Genomic DNA, 14,748 nt, shown 5'->3' with positions numbered 1-14,748 from the left:
TGTGTGCATTCGTCTGTATGTGTTCCATGCCTCTAACAGGTGGTCATTATGTTGATTCTGAGAGCATCAATTACCTATTTTTAAAAAGAAACGAGGAAGATTTCTGGATTAAGTCTCTCCACCTCCTCAAACAGCTAGTCAATGGTAAAAAGGCAGGGCTTACTGTATGTGAATACAATCCATCAAAGGATCCCAAACATATAACGGGAATAAATCTAGCAAGGAGCAACAGCCCTGTTCTCCTTTTCAAGCTTGTCCCACTACCATGAGAGAAACACGGGCCACGATCTTACATAGAGTTGGGAACCCTTAAGTCTACAGATTTCAGTGGACCCAAGCACGGACTTACAATTACAGCCTTGTTCTTTTTCTAGTAAGACTGCTGCCTCAATTGCTGTCAAAGTCTGAGTCTGTTACTTAGTCTTCCTTATCCAAGTATGTTGTGCATTTCCTATTACAACATACTGACATGTACAAGGGGCTTTGAACTCTCAAAAGGAAACTGCTGTTAAAAACAGGGCATAAAACAGATGTTTCACAGATCCAGCTATGCATTTTGGATTGTAACTGGAGCAAAGGCACAGAAAAATTACTCACCGATGACATAGGAAAGAATGAGATTCCAGCCAGTGATGAATGCCCACAGCTCACCAACAGTCACATAACTATAAAGATAAGCTGATCCTGTCTTTGGAACTCTAGCACCAAACTCCCCATAACAAAGTCCAGCCAGCACAGAAGCCAGAGCAGCGATCAGGAAGGAGATCACAATGGCAGGTCCTGCATTTTCTCGGGCCACTGCCCCAGCAAGAACATAAACACCTGCTCCAAGTGTGCTGCCCACGCCAAGTGCGACCAAGTCAAATGTGTTGAGGCATCGGGAGAGCCGGCTGTCTTCTCTTGTGCAGTCCACCACTTTCCGACGAACCAATTGCTGTGCAAAACCAAAAAGCCCCTTGCAACCCATCTCCTTGATGAAACCTGGGGGGGGGGGAGAGGAAATAGCGCAAATAAATCAGTGGTATAGGTATAAATAGCTTTGTTTGATTATACCTTTCCTTTTTAAGTACTGCAATTCATTTACAGCAGGGGTTCTCAAATGGTGACAATGAAGCTTCCTAACTGAAAAGAAAACTGTTCATACCCCATTATACATAAAACAAGATTTCATCCCCACCCCAAAAAAGGCAGTACTACTAGATGGTTATGCTTGAGCTTCACTTAGATCACTGGAATGTAATTTTTTAAGAAGTGGGGAGGGAGAAAAACATCAGTCAATTCAAAACTTCAAGGTTTTTCAAAAGAGAAACTACAGAAGCAAAAGGGCATATCCTTCCTCAATAACAGGCCATTTCTCAGTCTCCAGCTCTGAATTTTAACAGAAGCAGCAGAGAATAACCCAAGTTGCACTCATCAGCAGGCAGGATATAAATTCAATTTTCAAACCTAGATTTTTTAAAAAATATTTTTTAAAATATAAAAACTCTGTTACATTAACTCCAACTCTACAGCCTTGACATCAAGTATTGCTTTTAAGAAGTACATTGGTTAAAAATGAAGATCTCAATATAATGTAAATATGGTAAATGATACACTTATCTCTTAAAACAAAATTACTGATTCCCTGTCAAACACACTGAATTTAACAGCGCAATCCTAATAGATTCAGATATAAGACTGACTGAGTTCAACTAGGCTTACTTCCAGGTAAATGTTTAGACAGTTGCAACTTAAGCTTATTTTTCTATTTAAGTGGTGGGTGAAGAACAGTGGGGAGATCAGTTCTGAAGTCGATAAACGTGAAACAATAGGTCATGTGTTTATTGTTACAGCAAATTTTATTCATTTACTTATTTATATATATGTACCCATCCTTTATCACAGTGGTTCCCAACCTGGGGGCCATGACCCACAGGGGGGCCGCAAAGTAATCCAGAGAGGTCCGTGAACAGTAAAGAAATGAATTCTTTATTAATTTTTTTTAAAGTATTCACTCTCTGAATGCTGTCTGCTCTCTACTGCTGCTGCAGACAACACTTCCCCCTTGCTCCAAACGAGAGGGGAGGACTTTTGCTGAAGCGCAAGAGCATCTTTCAGGCATGCTGAGGGCAGGCGTCTGCCTATAAAACACATGGCAGACGTCAAAGGAGGCTGAGGGTGGAGCTACCAGGAAGAAGAGGGGATTACTACCATCGACTCCCAACTCCTTGCATTGCCGCTGCTGACAATGCCCTTACTCAGAACGAGAGGAGAGGGCTTTTCGTGAAGCAAAAAGAAGCAAGGCTGCAAGGAAAGGCTGCTTTCCCTCTTCCTTCCTGGCAACCTGCATGCCTGCCTTTCTTGGCTCCTGGTTCACTGCCATCTCCTTTTAAAAATTATTCTTATTTGCTAGGCTGCCCAGACCTCGCCTTTGGCCCAGGCAGAGCCAAGGAGTAGTGAGAAAGCTCAGGACTTGCTCACCTCTCATCTCTGAGGCTGTATGTGCGCCAGCTTCCCACCTTTCTTCCACCTACAACCCCCCCCCCAATCTCTCTCTCCAAGATGCTGCAGCAGTTGAAGGCTTCTCCCCTCTCACATGCTAAATACAACTTGCAGATGCTTGCAGGAGGGGCAGGGGTGTTTGTGTGCGCGCGCACTGATCTGTCTTCTGCTCCACTCTCATTCCCCAAGTGCACGCTAACCAAGTCATCAGTTCTGATGATCATCCCAAGGCCTAAAAGCACTAACCCCCCTACTCAATCTATCCACCCTTTTGGCTTCACCCTTTAGCATTCCCACCACTACCACATTGCTTCTTCTTTATTAATTATTATTATAATTTTTAAAAAGCTTTGCAGATTGGCTGAGGCTGGGGTCCACATACTGCAGCTGAAATGTATTTATTTATTTGATTATTTTTGCATTTAAATCCCACCATTCCTCCAAGTTGCTCAAGGTGGTGCACACAGCCCTGCCCCCTTTCAATTTTATCCTTACACCAACCCTGTGAGAAAGGTCAGGCTGAGAGGCTGTGTCTGGCCCAAGGTCACCCAGTGGGCTTCATGGCTGGGTGAGGATTTGAACCTGGATCTCAGTCCAGCACTGTAACCCACTGGTGTTGGGAGACAGGACTGTACATCTTCAGATGGGGGGTGGTGGATACCCATCTGATGAACCTTTGCATTAAGAAAAGAAAGCAACACCTCCCTGTCTGCAGGAAACGTTTTATGGAAAGGGATATTTGGAGATGTGATTTTCCCACGCACCATTTTGTCACTTAACAGAGGCTAAAATTACAATTAGGGGGGGGGAGGAGGTCATGAAATTTGTTGAGCATATAAAGGGGGTCCCATACTCATAAAGGTTGGGAACCACTGCTCTATGATATATTCCAAGGCAATTTCCATTATGTATGTATGTACTGCCTTCAAGTCGATTCAGACTTATGGCGACCCCATTAACAGGGTTTTCATGAGGCTGAGAGGCAGTGACTGGCCCAAGGTCACCCAGTGAGCTTCATGGCTATGTGGGGATTCGAACCCTGATCTCCCAGGTCAACCAACAAAAACAATAAAATATAATACAGCAGATAAAGCATAGGGAAAGAAATATGAACAGTCAACACTGAGAGTAAATAGAAATAAAAGTGAGTCATCATTAATACAGCAGCATCAAACCAATCAAATGCAGGTGCCAAAATGCCAATAATCATGGTGCCTGCCACGCCTGTTGGGGAAGGATGTTCCAGAGTCAGGGTGCCACCACAAAGAAGGCCCTATCGAATGTCACCACCTGATGCTCTTCCCCTGGTAGTGGGACAAGACAAGCCTCCCAACCAGATCTAAGGGCACAGGCATGCTGAAACAGAGAGATATGTTCCTTCAGAAACCTGTCCAAGTTGTTTAGTGCTTTGTAAGTCAGAACTAGCACCTTTAATTTTGTCCAGAAATGAATTAGCAACTCATACAACTCTTTCAGGATTGGTGTTATGTGACCCTCCAGCAGTAGTACCTATTAATATTCTCCCAGCCATGTTCTGCACCAATAGTAAAATTTCCATATGATTTTGAAGGACAGTCTCACATAGAGTGCATTACAATAATCCAAATGAGAAGTTACCAGAGCGTAAGTCACCACAGTAAGTCTGTCCAGGCATAGCTGGCACACCAGCTGTAACTGGGCAAAAACACTCCATACCACCAAGATCACCTAGGCCTCCAGCGACAGAGCTGGATCAAGGAGTACTCCCAGACTAAACACCTGTTCTCTAAAGGGGAAATGCAATCCCATCCAGAACAGGTTGCCTACTCAGTTCCCACACCCAAGCACCACATATCCCCAGAACCTCCATCTTGTGGGGATTCAGTCTGGTAGGAATAATATTATTTATGACCGTCAAAAGTGTATGTTTTACTTTTCATCACATCAAGAAACATACTTTTTGCCAAATAATGACCAGTCTTACTTCTGTAAAGTTCTGGGCAATTAGATTACAATCCAACACACTCTGTCCTTATCTTCCAGTAAGCGATCTTCTTAGGGTCAGACAACTTGCCATGCTCACTAACTTAAAAAACAAACAAGCACACACCCAAACCAGTTGCAGGAAGCTGCCACCTGGGACAGACTATAGCGCTGGGAGGATGAGCAGGCACATCCTCCTAGTTAAACCAAAATAGCAGCTATGCGCAGGCTGCATTCATCATCAGACTGAGACACTGTTGGTGAATGCCTTCCCTGCCCAGATGGTGGATGCTTACCCTGTTCTAGATGGGGTTACACTCCCCTTGAAGGAACAGGTTCGTAGTCTTGGGGTTCTTTTCGATCCTTCCTTGTCTCTGGAGGCGCAAGTGGCCACGGTGGCAAGGAATGCATTCTACCACCTTCGGTTGGTAGCCCAGCTACGCCCCTATCTGGACAGGGATGACCTCGCCTCAGTTGTTCATGCTCTGGTAACTTCTAGGTTGGATTACTGTAATGCGCTCTACGTAGGGCTGCCCTTGAAGACAGTTCGGAAGCTTCAGCTAGTGCAAAACGCAGCAGCCAGACTGCTGACGAGGACCAGCCGGTCAGCGCATATAACACCTGTTCTGGCCCGTTTGCACTGGCTACCTATTTGCTTCCGAGCCAGATTCAAGGTGCTGGTTTTGACCTATAAAGACTTACACGGCGTGGGACCGCAGTATCTTGTGGAACGCCTCTCCCGCTATGAACCGACCCGGTCACTTCGCTCAGCGTCTAAGGCCCTCCTCCGGGTACCAACCCATCGGGAAGCCCGGAGGACAGTTACTCGATCTAGGGCCTTTTCTGTAGTGGCCCCCGAATTGTGGAATAGCCTCCCCAAAGAAATACGCCTGGCGCCGACGCTTCTATCTTTTCGGCGCCAGGTTAAGACCTGGCTATGCTCCCAGGCATTTTAATGCGTTTAATGTTACAATTTTAAATCTCTTTGTTTCAGTTTATTTATTGTGATATTTTGTATTTCTGTACTTTTAATCTTTTGTACACCGCCCAGAGAGCTATTCGCTATGGGCGGTTTAAAAATGAAATAAAATAAATAAATAAATAAATAAATCATCAAACTGCATTGTACATGCAGTAACATTTGGCTTTCAGTGAACAATTCAGAATCCTCAACCTCTGCTTTCATTTAAATGCTATCTGTATCTGTTTAAACAGACATTTTCTGTCGTTGCCCCTGTAGTTTGGATTGCCCTTTCCTCAGAGATTCATGAGATGCCATCAGTTATGTGCTTTAAGCACTTCTTGAAAATGTATTTTTTGCTCAGACCTTTCCTGAATCCTCTGACTAGATTTTATACTTCTGTATTTTTTATTATGCTTTTAGTGATTTTATGCTGGTTTTATTATATATCTTTTGTACGCTACTCAGAATTTTTGCTAATATTAACTGGCCTAGACATTCTCAGTTTAAAAAAATTCTAAATTGCTTTTCCAAACAAAAATTTGGAAGCATGCCTGGCAAAATTTCAGAAGCCTAGGGAGGGTTAGGAGCAGGGTTTAGAGAAGATGGGGTGGTGGTGCTTTGTGTCTTGCATAGCCTTCTGGCCCTCCCAATGCCTGGTAGAAGGATGCTAAACACATACGTATGTGTGAATTTTATTTATTGATTTATGCTTTTCTTCTTAAAGAATTTGGATTACATTAAAGCCTTTTTAAATACAGACATGAAATAGTGAGATCAGGCAAGAAGAGGCTAGACTTCTGGTTCCAAGTCCCAATGCCTCCACTGGGAAAACACTTTGAGGACTGTGAATTATTCCTATATCCAAAACAAGCACAAACCCCAGATGTTCATCTTCATCAATTGAGAATGTGGGAAACTGATTATTTCTCTAAGAAATTAGTTACTTTGGAACGTTGCTTATTTAAATAAGCTGTTCCTGAATCTGGAGAGCTCAGATATTCCTTCTGGAAGGAATGGTGCGATATAAAATAAATAAATAAATAAATAAAACCATGTGGATCAGTTCTCTCATTTTTTTTAATGTACAGCCCTTTATCGAAGCCAGAACGCACATCCAAAGGCTGATCACGTGTTCCCAAGACTGTAAAGCTCAACCTTTTTTTGCCTAACCCAATACTTTCATCACCAAATGATAGTGAGATGGATTAAGCAGCCTCAACAAATCCATGTCAGCCAGGGATAGCTACTGGTGTTGTGCAGCAAATCAGTATGACAGCATGTGAAAGCTATGCTAAACCATAGTTTAGCATGATATAAATGAGCCTTTGAGAACCTCAGGCTTTCAGATCCCTCTGCCCTCCTCCCATGCTCCTCCTCTGGCATGGCTGAAAGGAAGAATTTGTAAGCTTTCACTTCCACACTTCCTTAACCATAATTTGCCATTTTACCCAAACAAAACAAAAAAGCTGTGATTAATTTTAACTATAGTTTGTTGAAGACAACCAGATTCTTAAACAATGGTTAAACTTGGCTTGTAGTTGATATGAACGTTAGTCAGTTCAAACGAAACAAGCCACAGTTAAGCGAAAGTGAAAACTTCATAAGAACATAAGGAGAGCCCTCCTGGATCAGGCTAAAGGTCTACCTAGTTCAGCATCCTGTTTCCACAGTGGCCAACCAGAAGCTTCTGGAAGCCCACCAGCAGGACATGAGGGCAACAGTCCTCTTCTGCTTTTCGCTATGAGCAACTAGCATTCAGAGGCATACTGCCACTGATACTGAAGATAATATATACCTATCATGTCTAGTAGCCATCAGTAGCCATTAATTTGTCTAATCCCCATTTAAAGCTGTCCAAGATGGTAGCCTTCACTGCATGATGTGGTAGTGGGTTCCATAACTGGAAGATGCAGTATGTGAAGTACTTCCTTTTGTTTTTCCTGAACCTCCCACCATTCACCTTCACTGGATGACCTAGGTTCCAGTATTATGAGAGAGGATAAAAACTCATGGTTTCCAACTGACTGATGTCTGAATAGCAAAACTGTGGTTTACGGTACAGTAGGGCCCCGCTTATACGGCGGGTTAGGGACCAGGCCCCCGCCGTAAAGCGGAAATCGCCATAAAGCAGAACCCATTGACTATAATGGGTCGCATCACGCAAAAATGCCACAAAAGCGCAAAATCGGCTTTAAAACAGGGAATTTCCCCTAATTGAAAGCCGCCGCATCAGCGGAACGCCGGAAAACGGAACGCCATAAAGCTGGGCCCTACTGTACAATCTTATACATGCCTATCCAGAAGTAAGCTCCATTGAGTTCAATAAGGCTTACTTCCAGATAAGTGTGCATACTAGGATTGCAGCCTTAATGGCTGTTTACAAACCAGGATCAGACCCTGTGCATTATTCGGTAGCTTCTAAATTCTTTGCACTGTCCTTGTTATTCTTCAATTGCTGTTTTTAAAAGGAAGGCTAACCTTTATATGTCACTTTGAGCACCCCAATAGAAGTTAGAAAAATGTTTCACAAACATTTATGAAACCAACAGAAGCAAGTAACATTCTCTCTCCGTTGCTTGCTTAAATACACCGGCATGTAAATTTCCTGTGGAACACACAAACACACGTTTTATATTTTTTCCCGTTTCCAGAAGTACTTGCACTATGCTGGAAGGCACTCTATGTACAACAGGCACTATTGATTTGTCCACACCTATGGACATCTTTTGCCTCTGGCTCTCTACAGCCAGAAGGCACAGCATTCACACACACACTCCTCTCAGAATTAATCCGACCATTTATAACTATTCTGACCACATTCTTCTCCAAACACCTCCCACCTTTGCAGAGCTTGCAACACACCACTAAAATTGCATCATCACTTGAACAGAAGGCCTCTTTCCTGCAGTGCTGGCAGATAAAAGAGAGTGTATGTGAGCATGTGTGTGTGTGCGCACGCATGCACACACCTTACAGTTTGTATCAGGACTCAACAGCTTGTCAATAGAAAGCATTGCTATGGCAGCATCACCCACACACTTATCTATCTTCACTCACTAATAAAATGCCAGCAGTTTTGGGGGACGGGTAGGTAATTGAGCTCAGAGAGGGTACTGACTTTTGCAATATATCTGTACCTACTAAGGAAAATGCATTGCAACTCGCATCACTTGCCTAACAGCTAAAATAATTAACCAGAGGAAAGAGGGGGGAATTCTCCAACAACCAAGTGCTAAATACTACTTGTAAGAGAACTTCTATCATTTTCACAATAGTGAAAGCAGATTTACCATGCTTTTCTATGAAGAATCACAACTGTCATGACCTAATAGCTACACCCACAATATTTACATCGGGGTGGAAAACCTATAATGCTTCAGACGTTGGTGAACCAGAACTCCCATCATCTCTATTGGTAATGCTGGTTGGGCTTGATGGGAGTTGGAGTCCCACAACATCTGGAGGGCCACGAGTATTATTCTTATATAATAAAGAGTACACTGGTAGCTAATAATCACTGTAGCAGAAAATATTCATCTTGTAGTTTAGTTACTGATTATTCTATTTAAAGAAAACGTTTCAAATGCAGCAAATTTTATGTTCTATATCTGAAAGCTATTTCACATATTGCACAGCAGCAAACTTGAGTTTTTACTAGGCCAGCAGACCCAACAGGAAGCTGCAGCCAATCCCAGCTCTCAGATGCATTCCCAGATGACACACATTTTCAAACACCTATTTGTCACATTCACGCATTCACATTTTATGTGTAGAAATGTAATATGTGAAGAGATTCTCAGAAATACAAGTGCGGAACACATTAATTCATATTTGACATTCCGAGATTAACATCTTCACACTACATATGCTAAAGATATACAGTGAAAGCTGGGTGATTATTCTGGAGTAGATACTTTAAGAATATAATCCGAGGCTGTTGATTTGTCACATTTTTGTGGGTTATAGAAAAGCATTAAAAGGTGGAAATCCCAAGCAGGAGCACCAAGTTAAGACTCGCTGTATAACTCCCATGTTACCCTTGTATAGAATGTGGTCTTGAACATATACCAACGCGACAAAGTGTACTTTCAACAAAATCCCTGCCGCATTTGCTACCACAGCATATCATTCTTAGCTAAATAAACCAAAATTGAATAAGCTGAATAAGGCAGTTGTCTATAAAACACTGGAGGCAGTTTCATTTTCCTTGTGGATTGCCATATAAAACAAAAAAGAAAAGGTAGCCGCAATCTGTGGAATTGATTCAGAAACCTCAGTAGGATTGGAAATAATTCTCAGTCTAAATGGAATGTTCAGATCTTCTAGGAACAAGTCTCCCATACAGCTTGATACAATGGGTGCATATATTTGTGAGTGGGCCACAAGTACCCCACGTCCTGGCAATCTTCACATTCTTTCTTAAAACCTTGGAAATGCAAGATTTCTCTCTTCCCCCCTTTCTTTTTTAAGACCTAAAATTATTTTTCTACAGCATGATCGAAGTGGCACGTGGCAGTTTTCTAACACTTCTTCCTTAAAAAAAAAGAGAGAGAGAGGGAGGGAGAGAGGTCCGAGCCCGAAGGGATTTTCAATCCAAAGTCAACAGCAGAGAAAACAACAAATTAAGGAAAGGAGGATATATCTCTGTGTATCATGAGTATAGATCTGTTCCTATCTGGACAAAAATGCAGCATTACAAATACATATTTCATAAAGCAGGGGAGAAACATCAAACTGAAGCATGGTACATGTTACAGGCTTGCTGGTAAGTTTTTTCACTGAACAGGAGTTAACCAATTTTGGCTGCCCTCGGTAGTCACCAAGAAAAAAAAACTTGTGGACCCCAGCAAAGGAGTACAAATTAATTTGTTCACATTTTCATCCAAACCTACCAAAAATTCACTTTCCAAACAAATATGCGAACCAAAGCGCAGCTATCCTTCAAAATTCACCCTTCTTCCAATTTTGGAAAGCTGGTTTCCAACTATAAATTGCATTAAAAGTGCATGTAGAAGGGTTAAATGCACACAAAAGTAAAACTCTGGTATAAATGCCTTATATTAGGTGAAATTGCCTATATTAGTCAAAATTGGGTACAAAAACAAATTTTCTTGTGAACAACCAAACTGAACTTAACACTGGAAAAATTAAGAGAAACCAAAACTGACAGATTCATCCATCATAATGGGCACCACACACCTGTTCTTCCTCCAAGGGGAAGAGCAGACTTGCTTCTGGCCATGTATATGCACGGTTAGGGACTGTCCCTTTACCCTCCCCAGCTCTAGAACTCAGAGATGGGGAGGGATGAGCTATCATTTCTACCCTCCCTCTCTAGATCCAAACTGAGAAAGGTGATGGGTACAATCCCCACAGTTGCACTGCAGAAGAACTCAAAAGCCCAGTGTAATTGTGGGGACAATTCCAAGCCCACACACACACACTCCACTCCGGCTCCAAGCTGAGGTTTGAAGCAGAGCAGCAGAACAAGCCCCAACTGTCCTCTCTTGCTTTAGAAAGTAAGGCTAGGAGTTGTTATCTGTTTAGCCCCACACCTCGAAGGCACTCCGAGGCAACAAGTGTCAACTTTCTTCTCTAGACCTGGGCGGGGTAAGGGGTGGGAATTGCTGTTTTAGCTCTGCACTTCCAAGGTGCTTCAAGCGCCTGAGATTTCCTCCCAACCTTGGAGCTAGGGATTCCAAGCTTGCCTGCAAAGTTCTTCTGGAGTTTTTAAGCCCTCTGAAGTACCACAAAACTGTGGGGGTGATCCCTTCCACCATCATCCCCACCCCCTAACCTAGGAGGAAAACTAGATTCCATCATGCTTACCAGAGAGCAACCGCACACTTTCTGTGGGGATGGGAACTGAAGAACCCCATCATTGAACACATGGAACATTTTACGCAAACTTAGAACTGAGGCTACAATCAACATTTGCTGTAACACTAACACTGCAAAACACAAAATACACCGTGACTGAGGTGGTAAATCTGGTCTAATCGCTTCAGAGTTGCAGGCAGGGTTCAAATGGTTGAATGCTCCTCCAAACAAAAACAAAAACAAAAATTGGGCACATAGAGGAACAGGATAGAAGCCTTCTAGATTATCTTCTATATGGGGAGAATACACTGTATGGGTTAGCATGAATTCATGAAGTCTCCCTGCCATCTGAAATGCTATAGCCCAGATGTAAGTTTATTACTTCAGCGAGAACTAGGTCTGAGTCTAGAGTTTTAGCAGAGGGCCATGGCAGTCATATCGCCATGGAAACCAGGAATGCAAGTTCCACAAGCATCTCTTGTAACTGGCATAGCTGAACTGGACAATATGATTACAGAGAGTGTGCTCCACTTAATAGATGGAGAGACTGCGGGTTTTATTGGAAGAACAGGCCAGCTCATAACCCTTGAGGGGGAAAGGCTAAGTACCAGGAAGATGTTTTCAAAAGAACTTATAAAAGCTCTCTTCGAAAGGTAGTGGAATGAGCAGGTCACACAACCAGTGTTACCAAGCCAACAGGTAGCATTCATTCTCAGACAAGACCTCCCCACCCCCCCAAAAAAAAAATTCCACAGGAATACCATCACATCCAGGGGAGCACATCCCATATCACCTCAGTGGGGATATAATTCCATAACCATGGAGCCAACACTGAAAAGACTCTTCCACAGATCCAAATACTGCACACCTTATTCAAGGGAGGGACTATCAAGAGAGCCTCACCTGCTGATGGTAGCGAAGAGGAAGACTGATGTAGAAAAAAAGCCCTCTCTCATCTGGTCCCCAGGTCATTCAGAGCTTTAGATGTCAACATAAGCACCTAGAATTGGACCCAGAAGGCAAAACGCTGCCAATGTAGCTGTTTAATATGCGAGTGGCCTCCTGCTCTCATCAGCACATTTTGCACTAGCTATACTAGACCATCTTCAAGAGCAGTCCCTCTTAGAGCACATTACAACAACCTGGAGGCTACCAGAGAATGGATAACTGTAGCCAGGTTATTCCTTTCTAGAAAAGGCCATAGATAATGCACCAAAGCCAGGCATAGGTACTCCTAGCTACAGAGGCCACCTGGGCCTCAAGTAACAATGTTGACTCTAAGAGCACCCCTAAAATGTGTATCTGCTCCTTCAAGGGGAGAGCAAATGAGAGGAAATTAAGAGTTGTCAAGGTGCTGACATGCAGGCTCACATCCTTCAGCATGGTTAGTAGACTGCATTCTGCTTTCTGGGTCCCATGTTGTGCAGGATATAAATGGGTATGCTCAAATGATTAAAGTACTACTTAAACGACACAGTGGCAACTAAGCTCATGTGTGTGCTACTGTAATCCTTCTTTGCTGCACACAGCATGCTTGACAGTGCAGAATTTGGCGCATAATAGTTTTAAATATTTTATTTAGAGCTCGCTTTACATACTCACATATGCTCAGTCACTCAAAACAATGAAAAGGAAGTCACTCAGCAAAATCAAAGACCTAAAATGCAACCCTTTGTATGTTTAATCAGAATTAAGTCCTACTGTGTTCACTGGAACTATGTATGGCATTCAATTCTAGTCCTGCTCAGAGTAAACACCCTGAAGTTAATAGACAGGAGTAGGAATTAGCTGAATACAACCCTATGTATGGTCCTATGTATGTATAGGATTTAGTATTGGGAACATGTTGTTGCCCATTTGACTGAAACGCCCAGGATGTTCTTGACGTGAAGAATGAAATAAAGGAGGCATTCAAAAGAGGAAGTGTGATGGTAATGAGCAACTTCAATTACCCTCACATAGACTAGGTAAATCCACGTCAGGACAAAGTAGTACAATTTCTGGATACCCTACATGGCTGTGCCCAGAGCAGTTGGCCATGGAACTGAACTGAAGGGAAGTGACTCTGGATTTAAAGTGGCACCCAGAACATGGCGCACGATGGAAGCTTTATTGAACAAACTGGAAACAGCAACCACAGCGCTATCAAATTCTGCATATATCTAAATGGACAACTGCTAAGGAAGGTCATGTCAACCACATTTGACTTCAAAAGAGGAAGCTTTTCAAAACTGAGGGGATTGCTTAAAAGGAAGTTGAAGCAGAAAGTCAAGAGAGTTAAATTGCTCCAGAATGCAGGGGAAGGGGCATTCAAAGCCACAATAACAGAAGCTCAGCTAGAATGTATCTTGATCTGTGGTAAAGGTACCACCAAGGGCAAGAGGAAGGCATTGGGATTAATGAGGGAGTTCTTAAAGAACTTAAATGTGAAATTGCTGATCATCTAACAATAATATTTAGCTTCTACCTAAGATCAGTTTCCATACTTGAGGACTGGGAAGTGGCGAATGTCACACCAATTTTTAAAAACTGATCCAGGGTAGAGAAGAGACCTGGGAAATTACAGGTTGGTTAGAAAAAACAGGTTAAAAAAAGGTAGAAAACATTAAAGAATCAATTACCAAGCAGAACAGATCTTGCTGATGAAGAACTAGCAAGGTTGCTGCAAGGATAGCCCCTATCTAACTAATCTTTAGGGTACTTTGAGTGTCAATAAGGGCATGAATAGGAATGATTCAGTAAACATTGTGTACTTAGATTTCAAAAAAGCTTTCAATGAAGTTCTTCACCAAAAATTCCTTGGTACGCTTAGCAGTCATGGGTTAAGAGCACAGATTACCTTTTAGATCAGTAACTGGTTAAAAAATAGGAAGCAAATAGGAGAAATAAATGGGCAGTTCTTACAATGGAGTGATATAAGAAGTAGAGTCTGCCAAGGATATGCATTGATACCAGGGCTTTTTAACTTATTCATAAATGTCCTGGAGCAGAGGTGAGCAATGAGATGGCCAAGTTTGTCAATGCAACCAAATTGCTCCGGGGAGTAAAAACAAAAAGGGATTACGAGGAGCTTCAAAAAGATCTCCCCAAACTGGGTGAACAGGCATTAAAATGGAAAACGTGGAACTTCTGGGCAATGGTTTTTAAGCAGATCACAAAAATCGTCAAGTCACCAGTGGACATGACCCCCAATTGGCTTTGCTTAATCTGTTTGATGGTAATAATGCAGATTTGAAATAAGAATATGTTTAGACACTTATTGACAGCAGCTCAGCTGACTTTAGCCAGGTTTTGGAGAGACATTATTGGAGCCACAACTATTAGAACAAAAAATAAATCTGGCAACTGGCTGTGGTGGAAAAGAATTACTTGTAGATTAAAGGTATTACAGGGTCAAGCAAAAATGATTACTTCATAGGGGAATTGTATGATTTTATCTCTTTTATCCAGCACAATATATACAGATATCGAATGCCTGACATTGTATGGTGGTCGCTGTGGGCTTAATCTATAAACTAGGT

At 42.4% G+C, this 14,748-nt stretch overlaps 1 protein-coding gene across 6 annotated transcripts in view; it reads right to left on the bottom strand.

The window, feature by feature from the left end:
* SLC7A1 (solute carrier family 7 member 1) overlaps positions 1-14,748 on the bottom strand; it is a 67,365-nt gene that overhangs the window by 41,021 nt on the left and 11,596 nt on the right. For all 6 annotated transcript variants that reach the window (XR_009762880.1, XR_009762881.1, XM_061628489.1 and 3 more), the window contains one exon: positions 598-981. Coding sequence is in view for 4 of the 6 variants with exons in the window: in XM_061628486.1 (XP_061484470.1) it covers positions 598-981 (384 nt within the window). In the remaining 2 variants the exon portion in view is untranslated. The remainder of the gene's footprint in view (positions 1-597; positions 982-14,748) is intronic.

This window comes from Rhineura floridana, chromosome 5, assembly GCF_030035675.1.
Source record: "Rhineura floridana isolate rRhiFlo1 chromosome 5, rRhiFlo1.hap2, whole genome shotgun sequence".
NCBI lineage: Eukaryota > Metazoa > Chordata > Lepidosauria > Squamata > Rhineuridae > Rhineura > Rhineura floridana.
Note: the sequence above shows the minus strand (reverse complement) of the source record. Positions and strands in the feature narration are given on the sequence as shown.